The sequence below is a fragment of the Mobula birostris genome, chromosome 7 (assembly GCF_030028105.1).
Source record: "Mobula birostris isolate sMobBir1 chromosome 7, sMobBir1.hap1, whole genome shotgun sequence".
Taxonomy (NCBI): domain Eukaryota; kingdom Metazoa; phylum Chordata; class Chondrichthyes; order Myliobatiformes; family Myliobatidae; genus Mobula; species Mobula birostris.
The window spans coordinates 1148884-1174853 of record NC_092376.1 but is presented as its reverse complement, the minus strand read 5'-3'; the positions used below and the strand labels follow the sequence as shown (position 1 = coordinate 1174853).

At 47.1% G+C, this 25970-nt stretch overlaps 1 protein-coding gene across 1 annotated transcript in view; it reads right to left on the bottom strand.

Moving 5' to 3' along the window:
* Positions 1 to 25950, bottom strand: part of LOC140200632 (dynein heavy chain domain-containing protein 1) — a 234934-nt gene extending 208984 nt beyond the window's left edge. Inside the window, exons 1-5 of the mRNA XM_072264203.1 lie at positions 25921 to 25950; positions 15151 to 15272; positions 12604 to 13336; positions 7251 to 7421; positions 4907 to 5110 (exon numbers count right to left, since the gene is read on the bottom strand). Coding sequence (XP_072120304.1) covers positions 4907 to 5110; positions 7251 to 7421; positions 12604 to 13336; positions 15151 to 15211 — 1169 coding nt within the window. The 5' untranslated portion in view covers positions 15212 to 15272; positions 25921 to 25950. The remainder of the gene's footprint in view (positions 1 to 4906; positions 5111 to 7250; positions 7422 to 12603; positions 13337 to 15150; positions 15273 to 25920) is intronic.
* Between the last annotated feature and the right edge of the window lie 20 nt (positions 25951 to 25970).

The window sequence follows — 25970 nt, the reverse complement described above, 5'->3', positions numbered from 1 at the left end:
CTGTTGAATACTGGGTGAACGAGTAGTGTTTGGGGTACTGCATGTCTGTGTCTTTATTGATGCTTTGCTGCACGCTTGAATGCTCGGTGGGGGGCTGATGCTTTTTTGCTGGTGGGGGAGGGGGGTGTCATTGCTTTACTGCTGATTATGTGTGGTTGGGGGGAGTTGGAGGGCTTTGGGGTTCTAACATTTAACCATCATTTATTCTTTGGGGCACTCCTCTGTTTTCATGGATGGTTGCGAAGAAAAAGAATTTCAGGATGTATATTGTATACATTTCTCTGACATTAAATATACCTATTGAAAGCTACTGTTGTGTCCCCACAGTGTAAAACACAGTACACAGTCTCTGGCTGGCTCCTTTGGAGTGACATGGCTGATAACTGTTTCTCTACTTTTTCACACTGTGCCGCTATTCTGTGCCGCTATTTCCAGTGTGTGGGAGAGCGTCAGGCCTGCAATTTCTCCAGTACTTTTCCCCACGCATAGACTGAGTGACACGGCATCTCTGATTTGGTTGTCTGTGTCAGTTAGAAAATCAGTTGTTTGCTGTCTGCTGAAGGCGGGTAGAGAACTGTTGAACCGTCTCACCTTGTTTTTGGGCAAGATGGTGAAAAGCCATTGGGCAAACGTAGTGTTGACCTGGGGAACGGGGTAAGCATTCAGCGCGTCCACCGCTGCCGCGTGGTCTGTGACCTGTCCCGTGTCTGGTAGTGTTGAGAATATATCCTGCACACCTGGTCCTGCAAGGTGCAAAGGTAGTGCTCTCTGCCTTTGTGTTATCTGTTGAGTTATCATCCACTATCAGTCCTTCACTGTCGGCATAAAGCTCAAATGAGTTGAGCCAGCATGTTCATCTCAAACCTGGCTCCATAAAACATTGGATCCTGCATTTCTCCATTCCTATCAACTAACGTTAAACTTCATTTCAAACTCCATATCCTTGTCACTCCTGGTGTGTATTTGCAGCCTATCTCAGTACTTAATCAGATAGTACTTAATACTACATGCTCTGAACATGGCTGTGTTTCTTATTTTCACTTCCATGTTCCCTCACATCATGTGTTGCTCTGTCTCAGACTGACGACATCATCACTGTACTTGACAAGTTCAAACTACACAAACTGACCTTACCATTTCAATAATGACATCCCCCTTTATTCCCACTTGCTGCCTCCTGCCTGTCCGCTGTTTCTCTATCCATGCCAGTATCTTTCCCGTAAATACCATAGCATTTTATCTTATCAAATGTCTTCTAAAAATCTAAGTAAATGACATCCACTACCTCTTCCTCAAAGAACTCTAAAAGATTTGTCAGGCAAGATGTCCCTTTACAGAAACCATGCTGACTTTGACTATAAGATGTAGGAGCAGAATTAGGCCATTTGGCCCATCGAGTCTATTCTACCATTCAATTATAACCCTCAGGCTCGCCAGCTCGTGTTCATCTAGGGGAACCAGTTTTTGGCCCCGCCAAACTGGGTATTCACGTTTGTGTGAATGCTGTGTAATATACCCCCAATTATAAACCCACAACGCAAAATATCAGACAGTACACCATACGCAATTAAATGATAGACTTTATGAATCTTAATCTGAATACAGGGTTAGTATGAAAATAAACAGAACAAAAGAAGGGCCCAAGTTCAAGTCACAGTTTCAGTTGGAGCTCACTCAGTAGGCATTCCTCCACCATCGATCTCTGCCGAATGTCGCCAACCCTCGGACCCGCAGATCCCAGTATACACCGTCCGGTGGTCTACCAACACTTTCCACGCACGTCCTTCCTCTTCCTCTCTCCTTGACGAAAACCCCGCAAAAACCCCAGCTCCCAGACACACAATAAAGAATAACATTTCTCCCATTGGATAGCCACTGAATTCCAAAGTCTCCCTATCTCTAGTCATAACCCAAACATTACTGCTACAGAGAAACCATTACCTCAGCAGTTAACGTTACAGAGCAGCCATTACACAATCATGGCTGATCCTTGTAATAGTAACTGCACCACTTCCCCTCCCTCACACCCTTCAACATCTGGCACACTGCTAGTGTCTTCCAGAGTGAAGACTGATGTAAAGTACTCATTTAGTTCACCTGCCATCTCCTTGTCCTTGTTATTATTTCTCCAGTATCATTATCCGGTATTTCATCATTAGTCTCAAAGTATCCCAAAATTATCCTTAATAAAGGACTCTAACACCTTCCCGACCACTGAGGTTAGGCTAACTGGCCTATAATTTCCTCTGTTTTGTCTTCCTCCCTTCTTAAAGAGCGGAGTGACATTTGCATTAATATCAACACACATCAAAGTTGCTGGTGAACGCAGCAGGCCAGGCAGCAATTGTAGGAAGAGGTGCAGTCGACGTTTCAGGCCGAGACCCTTCGTCAGGTCCTGACGAAGGGTCTCGGCCTGAAACGTCCACTGCACCTCTTCCTGCAGATGCTGCCTGGCCTGCTGCGTTCACCAGCAACTTTGATGTGTGTTGCTTGAATTTCCAGCATCTGCAGAATTCCTGTTGTTTGCACTAATATCAACCATTATGAAATGCTTTGAGCAGCTGGTAATGGAGCACATTAAAGTCTCTCTTCTGGCTACATTAGATCCTTTCCAGTCACGTTTCACTCAAATCAATCCACTGTCAATGCAATAATGTCTACCCTCCACTCTGTCCTGTCCCACATGGAAAATGGGGTCTCATATACCACACTGCTGTTTATAGACTTCAGTTCAGCGTTCAACACCGTCATACCACAGAAACTGATGGGGAAACTGTCCTTGCTGGGTCTCAACACCTCCCTCTGCAATTGGATACTGGACTTCCAAACAGTAAGGCCACAGTCAGTACGTGTGGGCAGCAACACCTCTCGTCTATTACACTGAGCACTGACGCTCCCCAAGGCTGAGTGCTCAGCCCACTGCTGTTCACCCTGCTGACGCATGACTGTGTCGCAGGATCCAGCTCAAACCGCGTCACTGAGTTTGTAGATGACACAACAGTGGTTGCCTTATCAAGAATGATGATGATTCAGAGTGGAGTGGCTGGTGATTAGTGTGAGAAGAACAACTCCTGAATGAGGAGAAGGCAAAGGAAATCATCATGGACTTCAGGAAGTTGCAGGTGAACCATCCTCCCTGTGAATACAGGGTACATCTGTAGAGAGAGTCAAGTGCTCCAAGGTTTCACCCGGTCCTTAATATCACCTCTGAATAGGAAGGCACAGTAGTGCCTCTTCTTCCGAAGAAGATTGAGGCGAGCAAGGCTCCCCGCCCATCTTAACTGTGTTTTACCGGAGCACCACTGTGAGCGTCCTGACAAGTTGCAGTTCCATCTGGTACGGGAGCAGTCGAGCATTGGACCAGGACTGTGAGGATAGCTGAGGGGATCACAGGGGTACAGGGGTCTCCCTACCATCCATCGGGGACACTTATCAGGTGTGCTGCATACATAGGGCCTGTAGTATTATTAAGGATCCCACCCTCTGACTTTTTACCATCAGACAGGAGACTACAATGCATAAAAACAAGAACGAACGGTTAAGATGAGAAACAGTTTTTCCCCCACAGGCCATTAGGTTTCTGAACTCCTGCCCACATCATATTTGAAGTGTCACTGGCTAAATTGTTCCATATCTTAACAATATTTAATACTCATGCACTTTGTTATCTATGTGTGATTCATCTACAGATCTCATTCTAATCTTCATTAGTTATCATGTGTTATGTATACTACTGTGCTTTACACCCAGGTTTAAAGAAATGTCTTGTTTCTATATACATTATATGGTTATATACATCATATACATGTATATAGTTAAATTACAATAAACTTGACTTGAATGTGAGGAAAATGGTGGATATGTGAATTGTGTAGGCAGAAGGGATTGGTTTAGTTGGCCATTTGACGACTAATTTAAGAGGTTTGGTACAACATTGTGAGCCAAAGAGCCTTTTGCTGTGCTGTAATGGTCTACTTCTTGGAAACAAAACTAACTTGTCTCTTTGCCCCAATTTGGAAAATGAGAAACCTTCTCAGGCTATCCGCAGATGCTGCCTGATCTGTTTCCAGTATTTTATAGAACCACAATTTTTTGATTCATGCTATCCCACATGTGAGTTTCCAGTGCACAATGCGGTTGAACTCACTCTGCTCATGGAATGTTTGTACCACTCCCACCAGGAAGGAGTCTACGTAGCATCCACGCCAGGACCACCAGGAACAGCAGCGTCTCCTGGTCTCTCGTCACCTAAATATTACTCTATAATTCAACTCTGTGCCAGTTTGATGGTCTGACATTTTTCCACATGATATTCCATCAGCCACCTTCTTGCCCATTCAGTTCTCCTGTCCATGTCCCCACCGAAGCCTTTCTGCAGCCTGGTCCCAGATGTGGGTTATGAGTAACCCTGATTCCTGAATCCCTACTGCTCTCTGCTCTGCAGGAGTGACACTGTGGGTGGACACAGTGGGAATTTTTCCTGGGAGATGCACATAACACCTGATAGGCCTCCATTAGTCTTGCGAGACCATGGATCTGCGCCTGGAAAGTCTTCACTCTCCAGGGCGCAGGCCCGGGCAAGTTTGTATGGAAGACCAGCAGTTGCCCATGCTGCAAGTCTCCCCTCTCCACAACACCAATGTTGTCCAAGGGAAGGGCATTAGGACCCATACAGCTTGGCACCAGTGTCGTCGCAGAGCAATGTGTGGTTAAGTGCCTTGCTCAAAGACACAACACGCTGCCTCGGCTGGGGCTCAAAGTCACGACCTTCAGATCACTAGTCAAATGCCTTAACCACTTGGCCATGTGCCCACACACGTGACACCAGGCCCCCTGGAGTGACCCACCCATCCTAACTAAAGGCAGACATGGTGGGAATTTGTCCTGGGAGATGGAAGAGACTCACTGTGTGAACGCCTTGCGCATGAGGTAGTTTTTGAAGAATGGGATGTGTCTCAGAGCCCTCCACACCATGGCCTCCCGTTGCCACTCTCCCAGTGACATCACCTGGGACTCCTGGCTCGGACACACGGAGAGGACTCCAAAAGTGGAGAAAACAAAGTGTTCCGCGTCCACCTTCTCCTTGGGGACCACAACGAGGTCGTATGGCCTGGAACAGACAGGACAGAGAGAAATAACCAGTGGATGGCACCTACAGTAGTTAGCAGACCCCAGGAACTCCAGCCACTGCCCAACAACACAGTGGAGACAACAGAAAATTCAACTATTAGGGCTTCACAATACAACACACAGTCTTTAGCTAGAAAGTAATTTACTGACACTAAACCTGTAACACACACAAACTGCTGGAGAAACCCAACAGATCAGGTAGCATCTATGGAGGGGAATAAACAGTCGAAGTTTCGGGCCGAGATACTTCATCAGGACTTGGGAAGCTGAAAGGTCTGAAGATAGACAAGTCACCTAGGTCAGATGGACTACACCCTTGGGTTCCGAAAGAAGTGGCTAAAGAGATTGTTGAGGCATGAGTAATGATCCTTCAAGAATCAATTAGACCATAAGACACAGGAGCAGAATTAGGCCATTCAGCCCATCGAGTCTGCTTGGCCATTCCATCATGGCTGATCCCGGATACCACTCAACCCCATTCACCTGCCTTCTCGTCAGGGCATCAAAGGATATGGCCGATCAGGAAACTATCAACTTCTGCCTTAAATATACCACAAACTTGACCTCAACCGCAGTCTGTGGCAGAGCATTCCACAACTGATTCTAGTATAGTTCCAAAGGACTAGAAAATTGTAAATGTCACTCCCTCTTTAAGCAAGCAGAGAAGCAGAAGAAACAAAATTATAGGCCAGTTAGACTGAACTCAGTGGTTGGAAAGATGTTGGAGTTGATTGTTAAGGGTGTGGATTTGGGGAACACGGAGGCACAATGTAAAATAGGCCATAGTCAGCATGCTTCCTTCAGGGAAAACCTTGCAAGGAAAAGCTGTTGAAATTCTTTGAGGAAATAACAAGCAGGATGGACAAATGAGAAACTTGCTTAGACTGAGGAAGGGTCTTCGCCAAAAACATCAACTGCTTATTGATTTAATTGATGCTGTCAGGCCTGCCGAGTTTTAGTAGCATTTTGTGTGTTGCTCTGGATTACCAGCATCTGCAGAATCTTCTGCTATTGACAGGAGACTGAGGACAAACACAGCACAGACACCTCACAGGTTAACAGGGAGACTGGACTCCTCCTGTGTCAGACACCCCAATGTGATTATACAGAGAGACTGGACACCTCCTGTGTCAGACACCCCACTGTGATTATACAGAGAGACTGAACACCTCCTGTGTCAGACACCCCACTGCGATTATACAGAGAGACTGGACATTTCCTGTATCAGATACCCCACTGTGATTATACAGAGAGACTGGACACCTCCTGTGTCAGACACCCCACTGTGATTATACAGAGAGACTGGACACCTCCTGTGTCAGATACCCCACTGTTATTATACAGAGAGACTGGACACCTCCTGTGTCAGACACCCCACTGTGATTATACAGAGAGACTGAACACCTCCTGTGTCAGACACCCCACTGTGATTATACAGAGACTGGACATTTCCTGTATCAGATACCCCACTGTGATTATACAGAGAGACTGGACACCTCCTGTGTCAGACACCCCACTGCGATTATACAGAGAGACTGGACATTTCCTGTATCAGATACCCCACTGTGATTATACAGAGAGACTGGACACCTCCTGTGTCAGACACCCCACTGTGATTATACAGAGAGACTGGACACCTCCTGTGTCAGATACCCCACTGTTATTATACAGAGAGACTGGACACCTCCTGTGTCAGACACCCCACTGTGATTATACAGAGAGACTGAACACCTCCTGTGTCAGACACCCCACTGTGATTATACAGAGACTGGACATTTCCTGTATCAGATACCCCACTGTGATTATACAGAGAGACTGGACACCTCCTGTGTCAGACACCCCACTGTGATTATACAGGGAGACTGGACACCTCCTGTGCCTTGATACCCCACCATAGTCACAATTTCCATATCTCAGGCTGAGGGAAGGACACCAATTTGAAGGTTACTGGGAAAGCATGGTATGGGATTGACTCTTCTGATAGTAGGCAAAGACACAATGGGCCAAATGGCCTCTTTCCCATGGATTCCACAAGACTGAGCGTAATTCACAACACGTTCTTTCTGCGGTTACTAGTTCCGTTTCAGTCCTCACTCCACATCCCGCCCCTGCTATCGTACCTGAACTCCTGATTTTGCTGGACCTTGAGATAGTAGAACTTGGTCTTGCCCAGGAGTTTGCACTTTGCTAGTGCCTGGACTGCCCACTCCCCGGTGCCAGGCTGGAGATCGGGCAGTTTGCCCACACTCTGTGTTCTCTTGTCAGCTGGCTGTACCACACTTGGGAGATCCCTGCAACATCACAGCAGACATGAAGCGCCCATGTGAACAGGTGCCCTGCATGGAAACAAGCAAGCTCTGGGGGAGCACGCACTCTGAGTGGGAACAGGCAAACTCAGCGGGGACGGGCAAACCTTGTGTTACAGGGCAAACTTTGTGTAAAAGTTCAAACTCAGCGGGAACAGGCAAATTCCACAGGGACCGGCAAACTCAGTGGGAACAGGCAAATTCCACAGGGACGGGCAAACTCAGCGGGAACAGGCAAATTCAGTGGGAACAGGTGCACTGTGCGGGCACAAGCAATCTTTTCATGAACCTGTGCACTCTTTTTCTTTACATTAATGATTTTGTTGAGACTGTAGGTGGAATTTTGCAGGTGGTACCAATATTGGTGGAGTGGTGGGCAGTTAGGGAGGGTGTCAAAGAAGGAAGTCTGAGAATCGGGAGCAGGAGTGCGGAGGAAGCCATTTTTGAATTTTTCATTTTTTTTTCCATCGGCGTTCAGAGAGGCGGGACTGCGCAGGCGTGTGACGTCGGGCAGTGAAGTGCGGAAGATTTAAAAGGAACAGAGTCTCATACAGTGGGCAGCGTAGTTTCCGGGCAGTGGAGTGAGCCGGAAGCAGAGTGAAGGCTTAAGGGCTTCGGCTCAACGGGCTTAGGCATTTTTGCATGTGGCGGGGTGGGAAGAGGTATGCAAAAATGCCATTTCCTATTCCCAGTTCCCCCGTCTCCGCCACATCTGCTCCGAGGATGAGGTTTTCCATTCCAGGACATCTCAAATGTCCTCTTTCTTTAAGGATCGTGGTTTCCCTTCCGCTGTCATCAATGATGCCCTCACCCGCATCTCCTCCATTTCCCGCACTTTGGCTCTCACCCCATCCTCCCACCACCACAACAGGGACAGTTCCTCTTGTCCTCACCTACCATTCCACCAGCCTCCGGATCCAACACATTATCCTCCGCAACTTCCGCCACCTTCAACAGGACCCCACCACTAAGCACATCTTTCCCTCTCCACCTTCCGCAGGGATCGGTCCCTCCGCGACTCCCTGGTCCACACGTCCCTCCCCACGGATCTCCCACCCGGCACTTATCCCTGTAAGTGTAAGTGCTACACCTGTCCCTACACCTCCACTCTTGCCACCATTCAGGGCCCCAAACAGTCCTTCCAGGTGAGGCAACACTTCACTTGTGAGTCCGTTGGGGTCATCTATTGCATCCGGTGCTCCCGGTGCAGCCTCCTCTACATCGGTGAAACCCAACGCAGATTGGGGGACCGCTTCGTCGAGCACCTCCACTCCGTCCGCCACAACAGACAGGATCGCCCGGCAGCCACCCACTTCAACTCTGCTTCCCACTCCCATTCAGATATGTCAATACATGGCCTCCTCTACTGCCATGATGAGGCTAAACTCAGGTTGGAGGAGCAACACCTCATATACTGCCTAGGTAGTCTCCAGCCCCTTGGTATGAACATAGAATTCTCCAACTTCCGGTAATTTCCTCCCCCTCCCTTCCTCTATCCCTATGTCACTCTGCCCCCTCCCCCAGCTGCCTATCACCTCCCTCATGGTTCTGCCTCCTTCTACTACCCATTGTGTTTTCCCCTATTCCTTCTTCACCTTTCCTGCCTATCACCTCCCTGCCTCCCCTCCCCCACCCCTTTATCTTTCCCCTTACTGGTTTTTCACCTGGAACCTACCAGCCTTCTCCTTCCCACCCTCCCCTCACCTTCTTTATAGGGCCTCTGCCCCTTCCCCCTACAGTCCTGATGAAGGGTTCCGGCCCGAAACTTTGACCAATCTTTTCCACGGATGCTGCCCGACCTGCTGAGTTCCTCCAGCGTGTTGTGAGTGTTGCTTTGACCCCAGCATCTGCAGATTATTTTGTGTTTACGATAGGCACTCTAGAAACTCCCCCTCCTGGAATCCTACATCAACATGATTTTCACAACCTACCTGCATATTAGGAAATAATCGGGCAGATTGTTATTTAGATGGGGAGAAAATTCAAAAATCAGAAGTGCAAAGGGACTTGGGGGTCCTCGTGCAGGATACCCTAAAGGTTAACCACCAAGTTGGATCGGCGGTAAGGAAAGTGAATGCTATGTTGGCATTCATTTCAAGAGGAATAGTGTATAAGAGTGAGGAGGTGTTGATGAGGCTCTATGGGGCATTAGTGAGACCTCACTTGGAATACTGTGTGCAGTTTTGGGCCCCCTATCTTAGAAAGGATGTACTGATGTTGGAGAGAGTTCAGAGAAGATTTATGAGGATGATTCCTGGAATGCAGGGGCTAACATATGAGGAGCATTTGTCAGCTCTTGGATTGTATTCATTAGAGTATAAAAGAATGAGAAGGGATCTCAGAGAAACATTTCGAATGTTGAAAGGGTTGGACAGAGCAGATGTGGAAAGGTTGTTTCCCTTCTTGGTGGGTGAGTCCAGGACAAGAGGCCATAGTCTTAGAACTAGAGTGTACCCAGTTAAAACAGAGAAGAGGAGAAATTTTTTTAGCCAGAGGGTCGTGGATTTGTGGAATTCGTTGCCACATGCAGCTGTGGAGGCCCGATCATGGAGGGTGTTTAAGGAGGAGATTGACAGGTATCTAATTAGTCAGGGTATCACGGGATATGGGGAAAAAGCTGGAAATTAGAACTAGATGGGTGAATAGTTTAGCTCATGGGGGAGCTGCGGAGCAGACTCGATGGGCTGAATGGACTACCTCTGCTCCTTTGTCTTGTGATCTTGTGATATTGAAATCCCCCATGACTATTGTAACATTGCCCACTTGGCATGCATTTTCTACCTCTTGCTGTAATTTGTAGGCCACATCCTTACTACTGTTTGTAGGTCTGTACACAACTCCCATCAGGGAGTTTTTACCCTTGCAATTCCTAGCTCTATCCACAATGATTCAACACCTTCTGACTCTATGTCACTTCTTTCTAGCGACGTAATTTCATTTTTTCCCCACAGAGCAATGCCGACCCCTCAGCCTTCCTGCTTGACCTTTTGATACAATGTGTTTCCTTGGACATTAAGCTCCCAGCTATGACCTTCTGTCAGCCATGATTCAGTGATGCCGACAACATCATACCTGCCAATCTGCAACTGTGCTGTAAGTTCATCCACCTTATTCCGTACACTGCACACATTCAAATGCAACACTTTCAGTCCTATAGTCACACTTTTTGATTTCCCGCCTTGTACATTGCAACTCATCCTGTTGACTGCAATTTTGCCCTATCAACAGCCTCTCCTCGCTACACATTGCCTCTGTTTGTAAAGCAGTTACCCCATCTTCAGCACTATCATCTGCCTCTCCTATAATACTTGCATTGAAATACATGTAGCTCAGGACACTAGTTGCACCATGCTCAACCTTTTGATTCTTAACTTTATCTGAGGTCTTACCAAAAAGTGCTTGCAAAACCTCTCCACTAACTGTTCTGGCTCACTGGTTCCCATCCCCCTGCAACTCTAGTTCAAACTCCACCGTGCAGCATTAACAAACCTTCCCACTAGGGTATTAGTCCCCCTCCAGTTCAGGTGCAAACTGTCCCTTCTGAACAGATTGCAACTTCTCTGGAATATAGCCCAATGATCCAAAAATCTTATGCCCTCCCTCGTACTCCAACCTCTTAGCTGTGTAATCTTCCTAGTTGTGACCTGTCTAGCATGTGGATACCATCTAGGAATCTCTTTGGGGTTATTTATTTTCGCAGATGTCTGCAAAGAACAGGAATTTCAGGTTGTATATTGCATAGGTTCTCCGATATTAAATGGAACAATTGAACCATGGGCTATAACGAGAGGCTGGACAAACTTGGGTTGTTTCCTCTGGAGTGGTGGAGGCTGAGCGGAGATCTGATAGAGGTTTATAAGATTATGTGAGGCATAGATAGTGTAGACAGACAGTACCTTTTTCCTCAGGATTGAAATATCAATTTCTAGGGAGCATGCATTTTAGATTAGAGACAGAAAGGTTAAGGAGATGTGTGTGTCCAGCAGTGAAACAGTTTACATACGAGGAGCATTTGATGGCTCTGGGCCTGTACTTACTGGAGTTGAGAAGAATTGGGGGGGGGGGGGGCGCAGATCTTATTGAATATTGAAAGACCTACAGTAGATAGGTTGGGTGTGGAGGGAATGTTTCTTATGAAGGGTGCACCTAGGACCAGAACCTCAGAATAGAGGGACGTCCATTTAGAACAGAGATGAGGAGGAAGCTCTTTATCTGGTGAATCTGGGGGGAAATTTATCACAGAAGGCTGTCGAGGCCATCATTGGGTATCCTTATAGCGGAATTGGATAGGTTCTTGATTAGTAAAGGTGTCAAAGGTTATGTAGAGAATGCAGGAGAACAGGGTTGAGAAGGCTAATAAATCAGACATGATGGTTTGCCAGAGCAGACTCGATAGGCTGAAAGGCCTAATCCTGCTTGTAGGTCTGATGGTCTTCTGGGCAAAGATTTTTTACATGCAGTGTTGAGTGCCTGGAAAGTGGTGCCAGAGTCTGTGACAGATACAATAGAACTGTGTCAGATGCTGTAAATGGACATGAGGGAATGGAAGGACGTGGACATTGTGTCAGGCAGCCGGGATCAGATTCATACGACATTGTGTCTGGCCCAGAGGCTGTGGGCTGAATGGCCTGTCCCTCTGCCGTACTATTCTGTGTGCTTTACAGAGATTGTCCCTCAGTCTGTCCCCAATACACTCACAGTACAGGGCTTGCACACAGTGACAGTCACACACTCACAGCGACAGGCATAAATTCCCCGTGCAGGGCTCACTTACTGTCACAGGTACACATTACCAGTGCAGGGCTCGCTCACAGTGACAGTCAGACACTCCTAGTGACAGGCACACACTCCCAGTACAAGGCTTGCTCATGGTGACAGTCAGACATTCACAGTGACAGGTAGACACTCCCAGGGTGGAGATCACTCACAATGACAGGCACATATTCCTAGTGCAGGGGTCACACATGGCAACAGGCACACACTCCAGTGCAGGGGTCACACGCTGTGAGTCAGACAGTCCTGGAGCAGGGCTCACTCACACTGACAGTCAGACGGTGACACAAGACAGACCTGGAGTAGCGCTCACTCACACTGACAGTCAGACAGACCTGGAGTAGGGCTCACTAACAGTGACAGTCACACACATCCAGCACAGAAATAGCCTCACCGTTGCGTGTCCTCGCAGACAGAGATGGGTCGGTTTTCTCGGTGAGAAGAGTGTGTCCCGAGGTTGACTGCAAAGGCCTTGGATACGAGTCCGAACCGGGATCTCCAGGCCCATCCGGGCGGTGCAATGTTGGCTCCCACTATGGCCACTGATTGCTGCAGCTCTGCCAGGCTGCACGGCTGGTTCTCCAGGAATTCCCACGCAGACTGAGGCTGCCCTCGCTCCAACACGAACGGGTGGTGGTCTGCAGAGTGCGGGAGGCAAGGCCTGGACCCCGGCTGAAGCCTGAACCCTAGGCCTCGGCCTGTGCCGGGAATTGGGGGAAGGCGGGCAGGACGCACCGGTTTTCTGCCGGCTTCATACAGGGGTGACATGTGGCTGGGGAAGGTGGCAGCCATTGCTCCCAGGATGTCGATGTGTGCCAGCCTTGCCCCGTGCAGTCGGTAGTGGTAGTCGACGACTTGCAGTAGACGCAGCAGCTGCGGTCCTGCTCTCAGGTGTCGGCAATAGGGGGCAGACAGCAGCAGGACATGGTAGAGGTACACCCAGCTGCTGCTCTCACCGCTCTGCACTGTGCGGCTGAACACCTTCATCAATTCATCCAGCAGCAGGTCGAGATTCAAGCCGTCTGGCACCCCGGTCTCCCGCAGCCTCACCTCCAGTCTGTGGCGGATACCCAGCGCCCAGCTGGAGGCCCGATCTGCGGCCTGCCACTCCTCCGGAGACCTGTCGGCTGCAAGCAGATCACATCACGGCATCAACAGCGGGAAGCTAAAGGCTAATTTGCAAGTTGAGTCAATGGTACTGGTGCGGCAAATGGATAGGATCTTTTCCCAAGGGTTGAAATATCTAATACCAGACAGCATGTATTTAAGGTGAGAGGGGGCAATTTCAAACAAGATGTAAGCGGTAAGATCTGCCCCACCTCCACACAGAGAGTAATGGGTGCCTGAAGTATGCTTCCTGGGGTGGTGTTAGAGGCAGAACCATTTAAGACTTTAAGGAGGCTTTCAGATGGGCACATGAATGTGAGGAAGATGGAAGGATAAGTACACAGTGTGGGCAGGAGAAATTAGTTTAGTTGGCCACTTAGTTATTAATGTAATTGGTTTAGCACCACGTTGTGGGTCGTAGGGCCTTTTCGTGTGCTGTACTGTTCTGTGTTCTATGACACAGTTAGTCAATCGACTCTCCAGGTAGTGGGTAACCACCGGAGTTGGTGGTGTTCGGCCTGCCGGGCAGCAGAGAGGAGGTGGAGGTGTTCGTCATTTCAGCTATTGGATCGGAGATGATGTTTGACATTCCAGTAATGAAAACTGACAGATGAAAGAAAGCATCTAGGCTTAACAATCAGCAATTAGAACAGTTTTAGGGTGGCTGAGACGTGTCACAGCAATAACCTTGCACTCATCGTTAGTAAGACCAAGGAAGTGATTGTGGACTTCAGGAAGGGGAAGTCAGGGGAACTCACACCAGTCCTCTCTGAGGAATCAGACGTGGAAAGGGTGAGCAGTTTCAAGTTTCTGGATGTCAACATCCTGAAGTCTATCCTGCGCCCCATGTATTGATGCAGTTTCAACGAGAGTGCACACTCCTATATTTCATTAGGAGTTTGAGGAGGTTCGTCATGTCAACAAAGATTCTAGCAAATTTCTACAGTTGTGCTGTGGAGAGCATTCTAACTGGTTGCATCACTGTCCAGTATAGAGGGGCCGCTGCGCTGGAAAAAAGCTGCAGAGTTGCAAACTCAGCCAGTTCCATCATGGCCACTAGCCTCCCAGCATCGAGGATACTGAGGTGCTCTTGTAGAGCCATGGCTCCAGGACACCATCAATGTGCCATCGGTCTACAGGCCATGGCTCTCAGGGTTTTGGGTTATATTACTATTTTGTATATGCTCATTTTTTCTAACTGGGTTTTTCTGCTCACATAATTATATCACATTATTTATTTATTGAGATACAGCATGGAACAGGCCCTTCCAGCCTTTCAAGCCACAACAACCAGCAATCCTTGATTTAATCCTAGCCAAATCACAGGACAATTGAAAATGGCTAAGTAGCCTACCAACTGGTACTGAGAGAGGAAAACAGAGCACCCAGAGGAAATCCTGGTGATTATGGGGAGAACGTACAAACCCCTTACAGACAGCAGCAAAGCTGAACCCAGGTCATTGCTACCATAACACATTGGGCTAAGCGCTATGCTACCATGCAGTGATGCAGTTACAATGCTGCCCATCCACAGGAATTTGTGAGAACAGCCTGCACAGATCCATTTGCAAGACAGTGTATTTGTCATAAGAAAGTTACGCTAAGCATTCAGAGGTTAACGAGCTGAGATCGGGAACGCACACTGGAAGCAGATTCAATTGGAACAAAGGGTTGAAAGTAGAGCGGTTTCAAGAGTTGTGGGGCTGTCAGAGCAATGGGAAATACTTCGAAAACTAGCCCAAATGCTCAATGAGCAGAGCCACCTCCCTTGAGATTCTATAATTCTGTCACATCCCCCCATTGCCCAAACAAATCCACAGTGAATAACAGGTACCAGCAGTCTGCTGTCCAGAGTGATCAGTGACACAGGTGGAAGGAATCGTTTCCTGAGCCATGGAGCACGCTCGTGACTAGGGGACTACCCGATTCACCAGGAAGTATTGCAGGGTTTGTGACCTGCAACAGAGGAGCACACCATTAACCACTGCATTCACTCAACCAACCCGTGACCCCAGCCGCATCCACAACCCAACTTCAACTCCAACCCCAGCTACAACCCAACCCCACCCAATCTCACCTCAAACTAACCCCAAACCCAACTCCACCCAACCACATCCACAACCCAACTCCATCTCCAACCCCATCCAATCTCATCTCAAACCCCAAACCCAACCACAACCCTACTCCACCCAACCACATCCACAACCCAACTCCACCCACCACATCCATAACCCAACTCCATCTCCAACCCCACCCAATCTCATCTCAAACCAACCCCAAACCCAACCACAACCCTACTCCACCCAACCACATCCGCAACCCAACTCCACCCAACCACATCCGCAACCCAACTCCACCCAACCACATCCGCAACCCAACTCCACCCAACCACATCCGCAACCCAACTCCATCTCCAACCCCACCCAATCTCATCTCAAACCCCAAACCCAACCACATCCACAACCCAACTCCACCCACCACATCCATAACCCAACTCCATCTCCAACCCCACCCAATCTCATCTCAAACCCCAAACCCAACCACAACCCTACTCCACCCAACCACATCCACAACCCAACTCCACCCACATCCATAACCCAACTCCATCTCCAACCCCACCCAATCTCATCTCAAACCAACCCCAAACCCAACCACAACCCTACTCCACCCAACCACATCCGCAACCCAACTCCACCCAACCACATCCACAACCCAACTCCACCCAACCACATCCACAACCCAACTCCATCTCCAACCCCACCCACAACCCAACTCCAACTCCAACCCCACCCAATCTCATCTCAAACTAACCCCAAACCCAACCACAACCTTACTCCACCCAACCACATCCACAACCCAGCTCTACCCAACCCCATCCATAACCCAACTCCATCTCCAACCCCACCCAATCTCATCTCAAACCAACCCCAAACCCAACCACAACCTTACTCCACCCAACCCCATCTGCAACCTAACTCCACCCAACCACATCCATAACCCAATTCCATCTCCAACCCCACCCAATCTCATCTCAAACTAACCCCAAACCCAACCACAACCCTACTCCACCCAACCCCATCCATAACCCAACTCCATCTCCAACCCCACCCAATCTCATCTCAAACCAACCCCAAACCCAACCACAACCTTACTCCACCCAACCCCATCTGCAACCTAACTCCACCCAACCACATCCATAACCCAATTCCATCTCCAACCCCACCTAATCTCATCTCAAACCAACCCCAAACCCAACCACAACCCTACTCCACCCAACCCCATCTGCAACCCAACTCCACCCAACCACATCCATAACCCAATTCCATCTCCAACCCCACCCAATCTCATCTCAAACTAACCACAACCCTACTCCACCCAAACTCCATCTGCAACCCAAATCCACCCAACCACATCCACAACCCCACCCAACTTCATCTCAAACCAACCCCTAACCCAACCACAACCCAACTCCACCCAACCCCATCCGCAACTCTAACTGGAACCACATCCAAAACCAAACTGCACAAACCAACCCTTCCCCAACCCCTACCAGAAGCTAAACACACTCAACTCCTCAGCTGTACAGAAGGCAGGAGAATGGGGTTGAGAGTTAGCCAGTTCCACCCTGGGAAAAAGTCTCCAACTGTCCACTCGACCTATGCCTCACCATCTTATACACCGGTGATGAGAGACCTGGGCGAGGACGGTTAGGACCCAAGTGCAGGAGTATCTGAGACTAGAATCAAGACTCAATACAAGATGAATCAAGGACAGGGTTCGAAACTAAATGCTGGATGAGAATCCAAAGTAAGCTGATGATTGAGCACTGAACCTCACTTCAGGTGCTCTTTAAATATTGTTGGCCAGAAAGAATTACGGTCTACAAATCCATTAATTTGAATGAATCAAGAACAGTGGAAGCAGACAGACCAATTGTCTTTGTTCTTGTTATGTACTTGAAGGAGTTGGAGGCTGCCATTTTCTGAAGCTGCTCTGCATCCTTCATTTTGCGAACTGGAGTTTCTTGGCTTTCAGTGTTTTCAAGTAAAGACAATGATGCTTCAGTTAATCTGCTGAACTGGAGATAATTTCCAGATAAGGAAGTATTTGGTTAGATATTACATGCAGGCTTGTGACTGTTGGGGTTCTGTGTCTGCCCTAAGTGATTCAACCTACTTACTCTTTTGGTAACTGATTGGAAACAAAGAGCCATCAATTATCAGTGGTTACTTGTGGAAGAAGGAGCAATAATGGATACTGACTTGGATCAGAGCCAATAAGAAGGTGTTATAGGTCAGTCAGATGACATTTGAATTATTAAGGAATGAATGTAAAAGCTGATGCTTCGGCTGTGCTGGCAGTGATGACTCTCAAGAGACCTACCACCATATTTGTGGAGTGCCCCACAGACACGTGGAGATGTGGAACGGGGCCACAAGAAATACATGGTTCTTTTTCAGTGGTATCACCTTTGCTATTCTTTGACTGTTCATGGAGGGTCAGGAAAATTTAGGTGTGCACACGGGTATTGGATTGTGTAAATTCACATGTTCTTCCGTTGAGACGATAAAGGTATTCGTTGGCAATTGCAGATTCCCTCTGTTCCTCCTTGATCATTATTACTGAGGGGTAGATCCTTTTAACAATATTAAGATCCTGACTGCCGATTAGTGGGGTAGGCCGAGGCTTTGAAGGCACCGTGCCAGCTATCCAGAGCGTCTAACCCCAGAAGCTGGCAGGATCGGGTGCGTGTCATAACAGCACCCCTTCCCTATGGCTGACTCCTGAGGTCCCAGCTGCTCGGAGAGATGACAATAGTAGTCATGGATGAGAGCCGGATCCAAGATGTCCCTTTCAGTAACCCAGCACCGTCCCTCAGGTAAAATCATTCCTAACCCTCGAAGAGGGTGCTGAACACCCAGAACAATCGGTGAATCCAGCCAGAATTCTCTTTACAGTGAAGACCATTTCCCCCATCGACAGACCTGGGAGGTGGCAGGGGTGATGAGCGTGGGGCTAGAGGAATGGTGCTTGCACGTTTTAATTTGGGAATGTGGAAAGTGGAACTGATCTTGAGGGTCTTGGGGAGCTGCATGTATAAGCTACGGGGTTTACCTTCTTGAGAACCTTGAAGGGAACATTCAATTTGAGGCCAACTTCCTAGACTCCACCTTGAGAGGCAAATCCTGAGTAGACAGCCAACCCTGTTGCCCAGGCTGCAAAACTCGTTCGTCTTCTCTTGCAGATAATCTTCATTTTAGCCTTCCAGGTGGAATTATAGGCTGGACTGCCAGGAACCATCAATTTGTGGGTCTTGTCATCCCACTTTTTAAGAAAGGAGGGAGAGAGAAAACAGGCAATTATAGACAGTTAGTCTGACATCATTGGTGGGAAAGATGCTGGAATCAATTATAAAAGATGAAATAGGGGCATATTTGGATAGCAGTGGGTATATAAACCCATTAGCTATAGAAAACTAATGGCATGTTGGCCGTCATGACAAGGGCAGTTGTGTATAGGAGCAAAGAGGTCCTTCTGCAGCTGTACAGGTCCCTGGTGAGACCACACCTGGAATATTGTGTACAGTTTTGGTCTCCAAATTTGTCGAAGGACATTCTAGCTATTGAGGGAGTGCAGCGTAGGTTCACAAGGTTAATTCCCGGGATGGCGGGACTGTCATATGTTGAAAGATTGGAGCGACTGGGGTTGTATACACTGGAATTTAGAAGGATGAGAGGGGATTTGATTGAAACATATAAGATTATTAAGGGATTGGACACACTAGAGGCAGGAAACATGTTCCTGATGTTGGGAGAGTCCAGAACCAGAGGCCACAGTTTAAGAATAAGGGGTAGACAATTTAGAACGGAGTTGAGGAAAAACTTTTTCACACAGAGCGTTGTGGTTCTGTGGAATGCTCTGCCTCAGAAGGCAGTGGAGGTCAATTCTCTGGATTCTTTCAAGAAAGAGTTAGATAGAGCTCTTAAAGATAGCGGAGTGAAGGGGTATGGGGAGAAGGCAGAAAAAGGGTACTGATTGCGGATGATCAGCCATGATCACAGTGAATGGTGGTACTGGCTTGAAGGGCTGAATGGTCTACTCCTGCACCTATTGTCGCTTAGGGACTTAGACTAAAAATGTGTTTTTGTACGTGATGATGTTCTTTTTCTTTTCCTTCCTCGTTATTTGGAATGTGAGTGTAGGTTTTTGCATCTTGGCACCAGAGGAACGCTATCTCATTCGGTTCGGCTGTCTCCATGCAGGGTTTGAATGACAATTAAATTTGATTTAAAGGCCAATTAAATCTCCTTTTCCATAATCCATTCTTCCATGCATCGTCAGACTAGATCTTCGGGAAAGCCCTCTTCGACCTCCTGAGATAGTCCCACTTATGCTAAACAATTTTCCAGGCAGATGGACTGATCACTCAGAGCCTCCAAGTCCTCCACCAGCTCTTCCAAAGTAAAAGCATTCGCCTCAGAGTCCATGGTGGTACAGAGTGGTCAAGGCTTCCTTGTTCCAGCCACATTCCTTGGCCAAAGTCTGAAACTCAATAGTGTAGTCAGCTGCTGACCGGCTACGTTGACACAGCTTCATCAGACGGTCCAAGGCTCTGTGAGCTCCAGCGGGATGATGGAACACCCTCTTCATGGCGTTCATGAATTCTTCCAAATCAGAGCAGATCTCCGACCTCCATTCCCATTGCACGATGGCCTACTGTGTTCCCCTGTGCACTGGGACATCTCACTGTATAAACAGCACTCACACTGTGAACTGTGTTCCCGTGTGCACTGGAATATTTCACTACATAAATAATACTCACACTGTGATCTGTGTTCCTGTGTGCACTGGAATATTCCAAAGTTCAAAAGTTCAAAGTAGATTTATCAAAGCACATACAGTGGCATGCAAAAGTTTGGGCACCACAGTGTTCCCGTGTGCACTGGAATATTTCACTACATAAATAATACTCACACTGTGATCTGTGTTCCTGTGTGCACTGGAATATTCCAAAGTTCAAAAGTTCAAAGTAGATTTATCAAAGTACATACAGTGGCATGCAAAAGTTTGGGCACCACAGTCAAAATTTCTGTTACTGTGAATAGCTAAGTGAGTAAAAGATGAACTGATTTCCAAAAGGCATAAAGTTAAAGATGACACATTCCTTTAATATTTTAAGCAAGAAAACTTTTTTATTTCCATCTTTTACAGTTTCAAAATAACAAAAAATGAAAAGGGCCCGAAGCAAAAGTTTGGGCACCCTGCATGGCAGTACTTAGTAACACCCCCTTTGTACAGATCCTGCTGTACACAGACCCCGCTGTACAGACACCATTGAACACAGACACCACAGTGGATATTATTTGTGCGGAACCAAAGGAAATGGGGGAGATCTTAAATAGGTTTTTTGCGCCTATATTTACTAAGGAAGCTGGCATGAAATCTATGGAATTGAGGGAATCAAGTAGTGAGACCATGGAAACTGTACAGATTGAAAAGGAGGAGGTGCTTGCTGTCTTGAGGAAAATTAAAGTGGATAAATCCCCGGGACCTGACAGGGTGTTCCCTCGGACCTTGAAGGAGACTAGTGTTGAAATTGCGGGGGCCCTGGCAGAAATATTTAAAATGTCGCTGTCTACGGGTGAAGTGCCGGAGGATTGGAGAGTGGCTCATGTTATTCCGTTGTTTAAAAAAGGATCGAAAAGTAATCCGGGAAATTATAGGCCGGTGAGTTTAACGTCAGTAGTAGGTAAGTTATTGGAGGGAGTACTAAGAGACAGAATCTACAAGCATTTGGATAGACAGGGGCTTATTAGGGAGAGTCAACATGGCTTTGTGTGTGGTAGGTCGTGTTTGACCAATCTGTTGGAGTTTTTCGATGAGGTTACCAGGAAAGTGGATGAAGGGAAGGCAGTGGATATTGTCTACATGGACTTCAGTAAGGCCTTTGACAAGGTCCCGCCTGGGAGGTTAGTTAGGAAAATTCAGTCGCTAGGTATACATGGAGAGGTGGTAAATTGGATTAGACATTGGCTCGATGGAAGAAGCTGAGAGTGGTGGTAGAGAATTGCTTCTCTGAGTGGAGGCCTGTGACTAGTGGTGTGCCACAGGGATCAGTGCTGGGTCCATTGTTATTTGTCATCTATATCAATGATCTGGATGATAATGTGGTAAATTGGATCAGCAAGTTTGCTGATGATACAAAGATTGGAGGTGTAGTAGACAGTGAGGAAGGTTTTCAGAGCCTGCAGAGGGACTTGGACCAGCTGGAAAAATGGGCTGAAAAATGGCAGATGGAGTTTAATACTGACAAGTGTGAGGTATTGCACGTTGGAAGGACAAACCAAGGTAGAACATACAGGGTTAATGATAAGGCACTGAGGAGTGCAGTGGAACAGAGGGATCTGGGAATACAGATACAAAATTCCCTAAAAGTGTCGTCACAGGTAGATAGGGTTGTAAAGAGAGCTTTTGGTACATTGGCCTTTATTAATCGAAGTATTGAGTATAAGAGCTGGAATGTTATGATGAGGTTGTATAAGGCTTTGGTGAGGCCGAATCTGGAGTATTGTGTTCAGTTTTGGTCACCAAATTACAGGAAGGATATAAATAAGGTTGAAAGAGTGCAGAGAAGGTTTACAAGGATGTTGCCAGGACTTGAGAAACTCAGTTACAGAGAAAGGTTGAATAGGTTAGGACTTTATTCCCTGGAGCGTAGAAGAATGAGGGGAGATTTGATAGAGGTATATAAAATTATGATGGGTATAGATAGAGTGAATGCAAGCAGGCTTTTTCCACTGAGGCAAGGGGAGAAAAAAACCAGAGGACATGGGTTAAGGGTGAGGGGGGAAAAGTTTAAAGGGAACATTATGGGGGGGCTTCTTCACACAGAGAGTGGTGGGAGGACGGAATGAGCTGCCAGACGAGATGGTAAATGCGGGTTCTTTTTTAACATTTAAGAATAAATTCGACAGATACATGGATGGGAGGTGTATGGAGGGATATGGTCCGTGTGCAGGTCAGTGGGACTAGGCAGAAAATGGTTCGGCACAGCCAAGAAGGGCCAAAGGGCCTGTTTCTGTGCTGTAGTTTCTATGGTTCTATGGTAATGTAACTGTGCAGGTGCAGGTTTTTGTCTTTTGTCTGTAATTGGAGCAGGGTCATTCGGTCTCCTCCCTAGTTTCCTAGTTATTATTGGCTTTACCTCCATAGACTCTCCTGTGAGTTCCATTGTTAGCCTCCCATTTTCAATCATCGTTTTCTTTTCTTCTAACTCAACCTTTTTATTTTCAAGTTCCTTCACTGCTGCTTTCTTCTCTTTAATATAATTCCTTTCCACTTGTTCTGTCTCCAGCTGCAGAAAAAACTCTGCATTTCATATTCTTTCCTTGTATTGTTGATGTAGTTTCTTCATCCTTTTTTGATACTCCTGCAAAGTGCCTTCCTGTAACTGTTGTAGCTGTCTTTTGAGAGAAGTCAATTTCTCCTGGTACATCTGCTCTTTTACTTCCAGGTAGTCTTCATCATCCTGCTTATTGGCAATATCTGTCTCACTTGCATCCTCTGTGTCTTAATCTGAGTCGCGGCCATGGTTACTGAGTTCGTCCTCATTGTTGACGCTGTCTAGCTCCTCCTTGTCATTGTAATAGTCGACAATGGGTGAGAGGAGAGCTGCGGACATCTTCCCCACCGAGCTGCCCTCCTTTGTTGACACATCCTAGTGCCTTGATGGTGTGCCAATCCAGCTGGATTTTCCTGAGCCATTCCATCCCAGCAACGGTGGTCTTCCATTTTTCAGTACATAGAGGTTCAGCTGCTGTGTTTTGTCTCCATAGGTCACTGTACTTTAATTTTACCTTTGGGACGCACTTTCTGTCCTGTGCAAGTCTTTAGCAGTAGTTTAGTTCATTTCAGAGGTACGTTTGAAAACAGTCGTTTGTAGTCGTGTACAGAGATCACTGTTAAAGCTGAGCCTGTGTCCAACTCCATTTTCAGTCTCACGCCTGCCACTTGTGGAGTGATCCATATTACTCTTCGATCATCTGTCTCTTCCATGCTGTGAAGTTGCAGACCAAGACAATTCACTTTTGTTAGATTCGTTTTCATCAGAACTGCTTTCTTCCATTTTGTGTACATTGTTGTGTTTTCCTTTCTGGGGTTTCTTATTTCCCGGCATTTTGTCCTTTTTCTGCTGTTTACTAGCTTTGCATACTCTGCCAATGTGGCCCCGTTTGCCACAGTTTCTGCATTCTTTGTCTTTAAACCAACAGTCCTCAGGGTCATGTGACCTGTTCCCACAACAGTAACATTTCTTTCCTCATTTCTGTTCAGTGACATTTTATTCGTAGCATATTCCAGAGATTTCTGTTGTATCTTGGAAGCACCCCGTGCTGCTGTTTCCATTGATATTGAGATGTTTAGCGCTTTCTCTAATGTAAGGTCTCTTTCACACAGAAGCTTCTTCTGTATGGTTTCACAGTGCATGCCACACACTAACCTGTCCCTCAATGCATCCGATAGACCAGCTCCAAATTGACAATGTTCTGATAATTTGCGCAATTCAGCACAATATTCAGAAATGCTTTCATTTTTGCTCTGATTCCGTTTGTGCAATTTAAATCTTTCAGCAATGACCAGTGGTTTGGGGTTTTAAATGTTGTTAGAGAGTGTCTACTATTTCCTTGAACGTTTTGTCAGCTGGCTTTTCAGGGGTTAACAAGCTTCGTAGCAACCAGTATGTTTTTGCTCCCATAATACTGAGTAAAGGCTGATTTATACTTGTGCATACTAACTTATGCTGTAGCCTACGCAAGTGGGCTACACCATTGTGAGCACTTATACTTGTGCTTTGGTGTGTCTGCGTCGCTCTGCAATTCACCGCCAAAATGCTAGTTGGCGGTGGGGTTTCTATGCCACTGTGTTGAGTTTCTTCGTGTTGAAACTTAACACAAAGAAACTCAAACTTCAAACAATGGCAACTGAAACTGAAGGAGGGTGAATTTTCTGTGCTTGTCTGGCCACTGAGAAACATGGATGAGGAAACGCATTTCAAATATTTTCTGATGTCGGCAGGTAGATTTGATGATTTGGTTCATCGTCTCCAACCATTTATTTGGCATCAGTGTACGCACAGTATACTCAGAGACTGGCAACCACCATTCGAGTTTTAGCTTCAGGGGAAGTCAACAGGCTGTAGCAGCTAGTTACAAACTGCTGTCAAGCACAGGGTCCTCCATAATTTCGGAGGTCTGTAAAGCTTTATAGACAATAGGTTCAGGAGCAGGCCATTCAGCCCTTCGAGCCAGCACCACCATTCATTTTGATCATGGCTGATCATCCACAATCAGTACCCTTTTCCTGCCTTCTCCCCATATCCCTTCACTCTGCTATCTTTAAGAGCTCTATCTAACTCTTTTTTGAAAGAATCCAGAGAATTGGCCTCCACTGCCTTCTGAGGCAGAGCATTCCACATTTTTTATGGAAGGCATTGCAGCCAGAGTTCCATCGCTGCCCTTCAGTCACCCAATGGGAAGCTACTGCAGCGTAGGAGGAAATCCCCTGCTACCAAGCGAACCAATCACAGTTGTTGCAGTCTGCGTCGCCACGACGTGTAGTTACATTTTCGGGCAGGTGCGTGTCAGGCTATGGTGTAGGGTATACGGCGTCAATTTGACGTACAAGTATAAATTGGCCGTAAGGCACTGGCTTTCTTTTCATCCTTAACACTGTTAAGATGTGTTGGTGCATGGCCAAGTGGTTAAAGCGGTGCGTCTAGTGATTTGAAGGTCGCTAGTTCAAGCCTTGGCTGAGGCAGCATGTGTGTCCTTGAGCAAGGCACTTAACCACACATTGCTCTGTGGGACGAAGGCCCGTCACCAACTGTGGACGGCACATGGTGCACTCGGTAAAACACACATCCCCAGCAGTAATAGTGACTGGGTCTGAAACGGAGCTGCTGCATGGAGCTGTCTCATATCGAGGCAGCAGCAACCTGCACATGTGTGCTGATGGTGGAGGACACCATCTTTAATCGGATAATTGAGTTAATTAGCTTTTGGTTGGTCTAGGGGGAGGGGCTTAGGTTACCAAGGCTTTGGTGTGAGTTTCCTTTTGTGTTTAGTCTGAGGGTGGTTTATATATATATATTTTTTTTTTCCCCCCAGTTTTTGACTTGTTTTGAGGTAAATAAAAGCACCTCAATCTATTTTTGCAACTCAAGCCATCTGGTTATTTTTCTTAAACAATTGACCCACAGTTTTTTGTGACACTCTGCGATGACACCGGTGCCAAACTGTATGGGTCCTAATGCCCTTCCCTTGGACAACATCGGTGGCGTGGAGAGGGGAGACTTGCAGCATGGGCAACTGCTGGTCTTCCATACAACCTTGACCAGGCCTGCGCCCTGGAAACCTTCCAAGGCGCAAATCCATGGTCTCATGAGACTAACGGATGCCTATATATCACCGTTATATAACTCCACTTTTTCAATGTAAATTGCCCAGTCTTCAATGCCACTATCAAATGCTGTAATGGTTTCCAATCATCGCCATCTTTGTTATGTTAATTAAACCCCATTTTCCCCTGATTTTCCTTTTTGACTCACGGGTCCTCTTTGCTCCGTCAAGATGCGTGTGTCACTCCTTTTCATCTCCC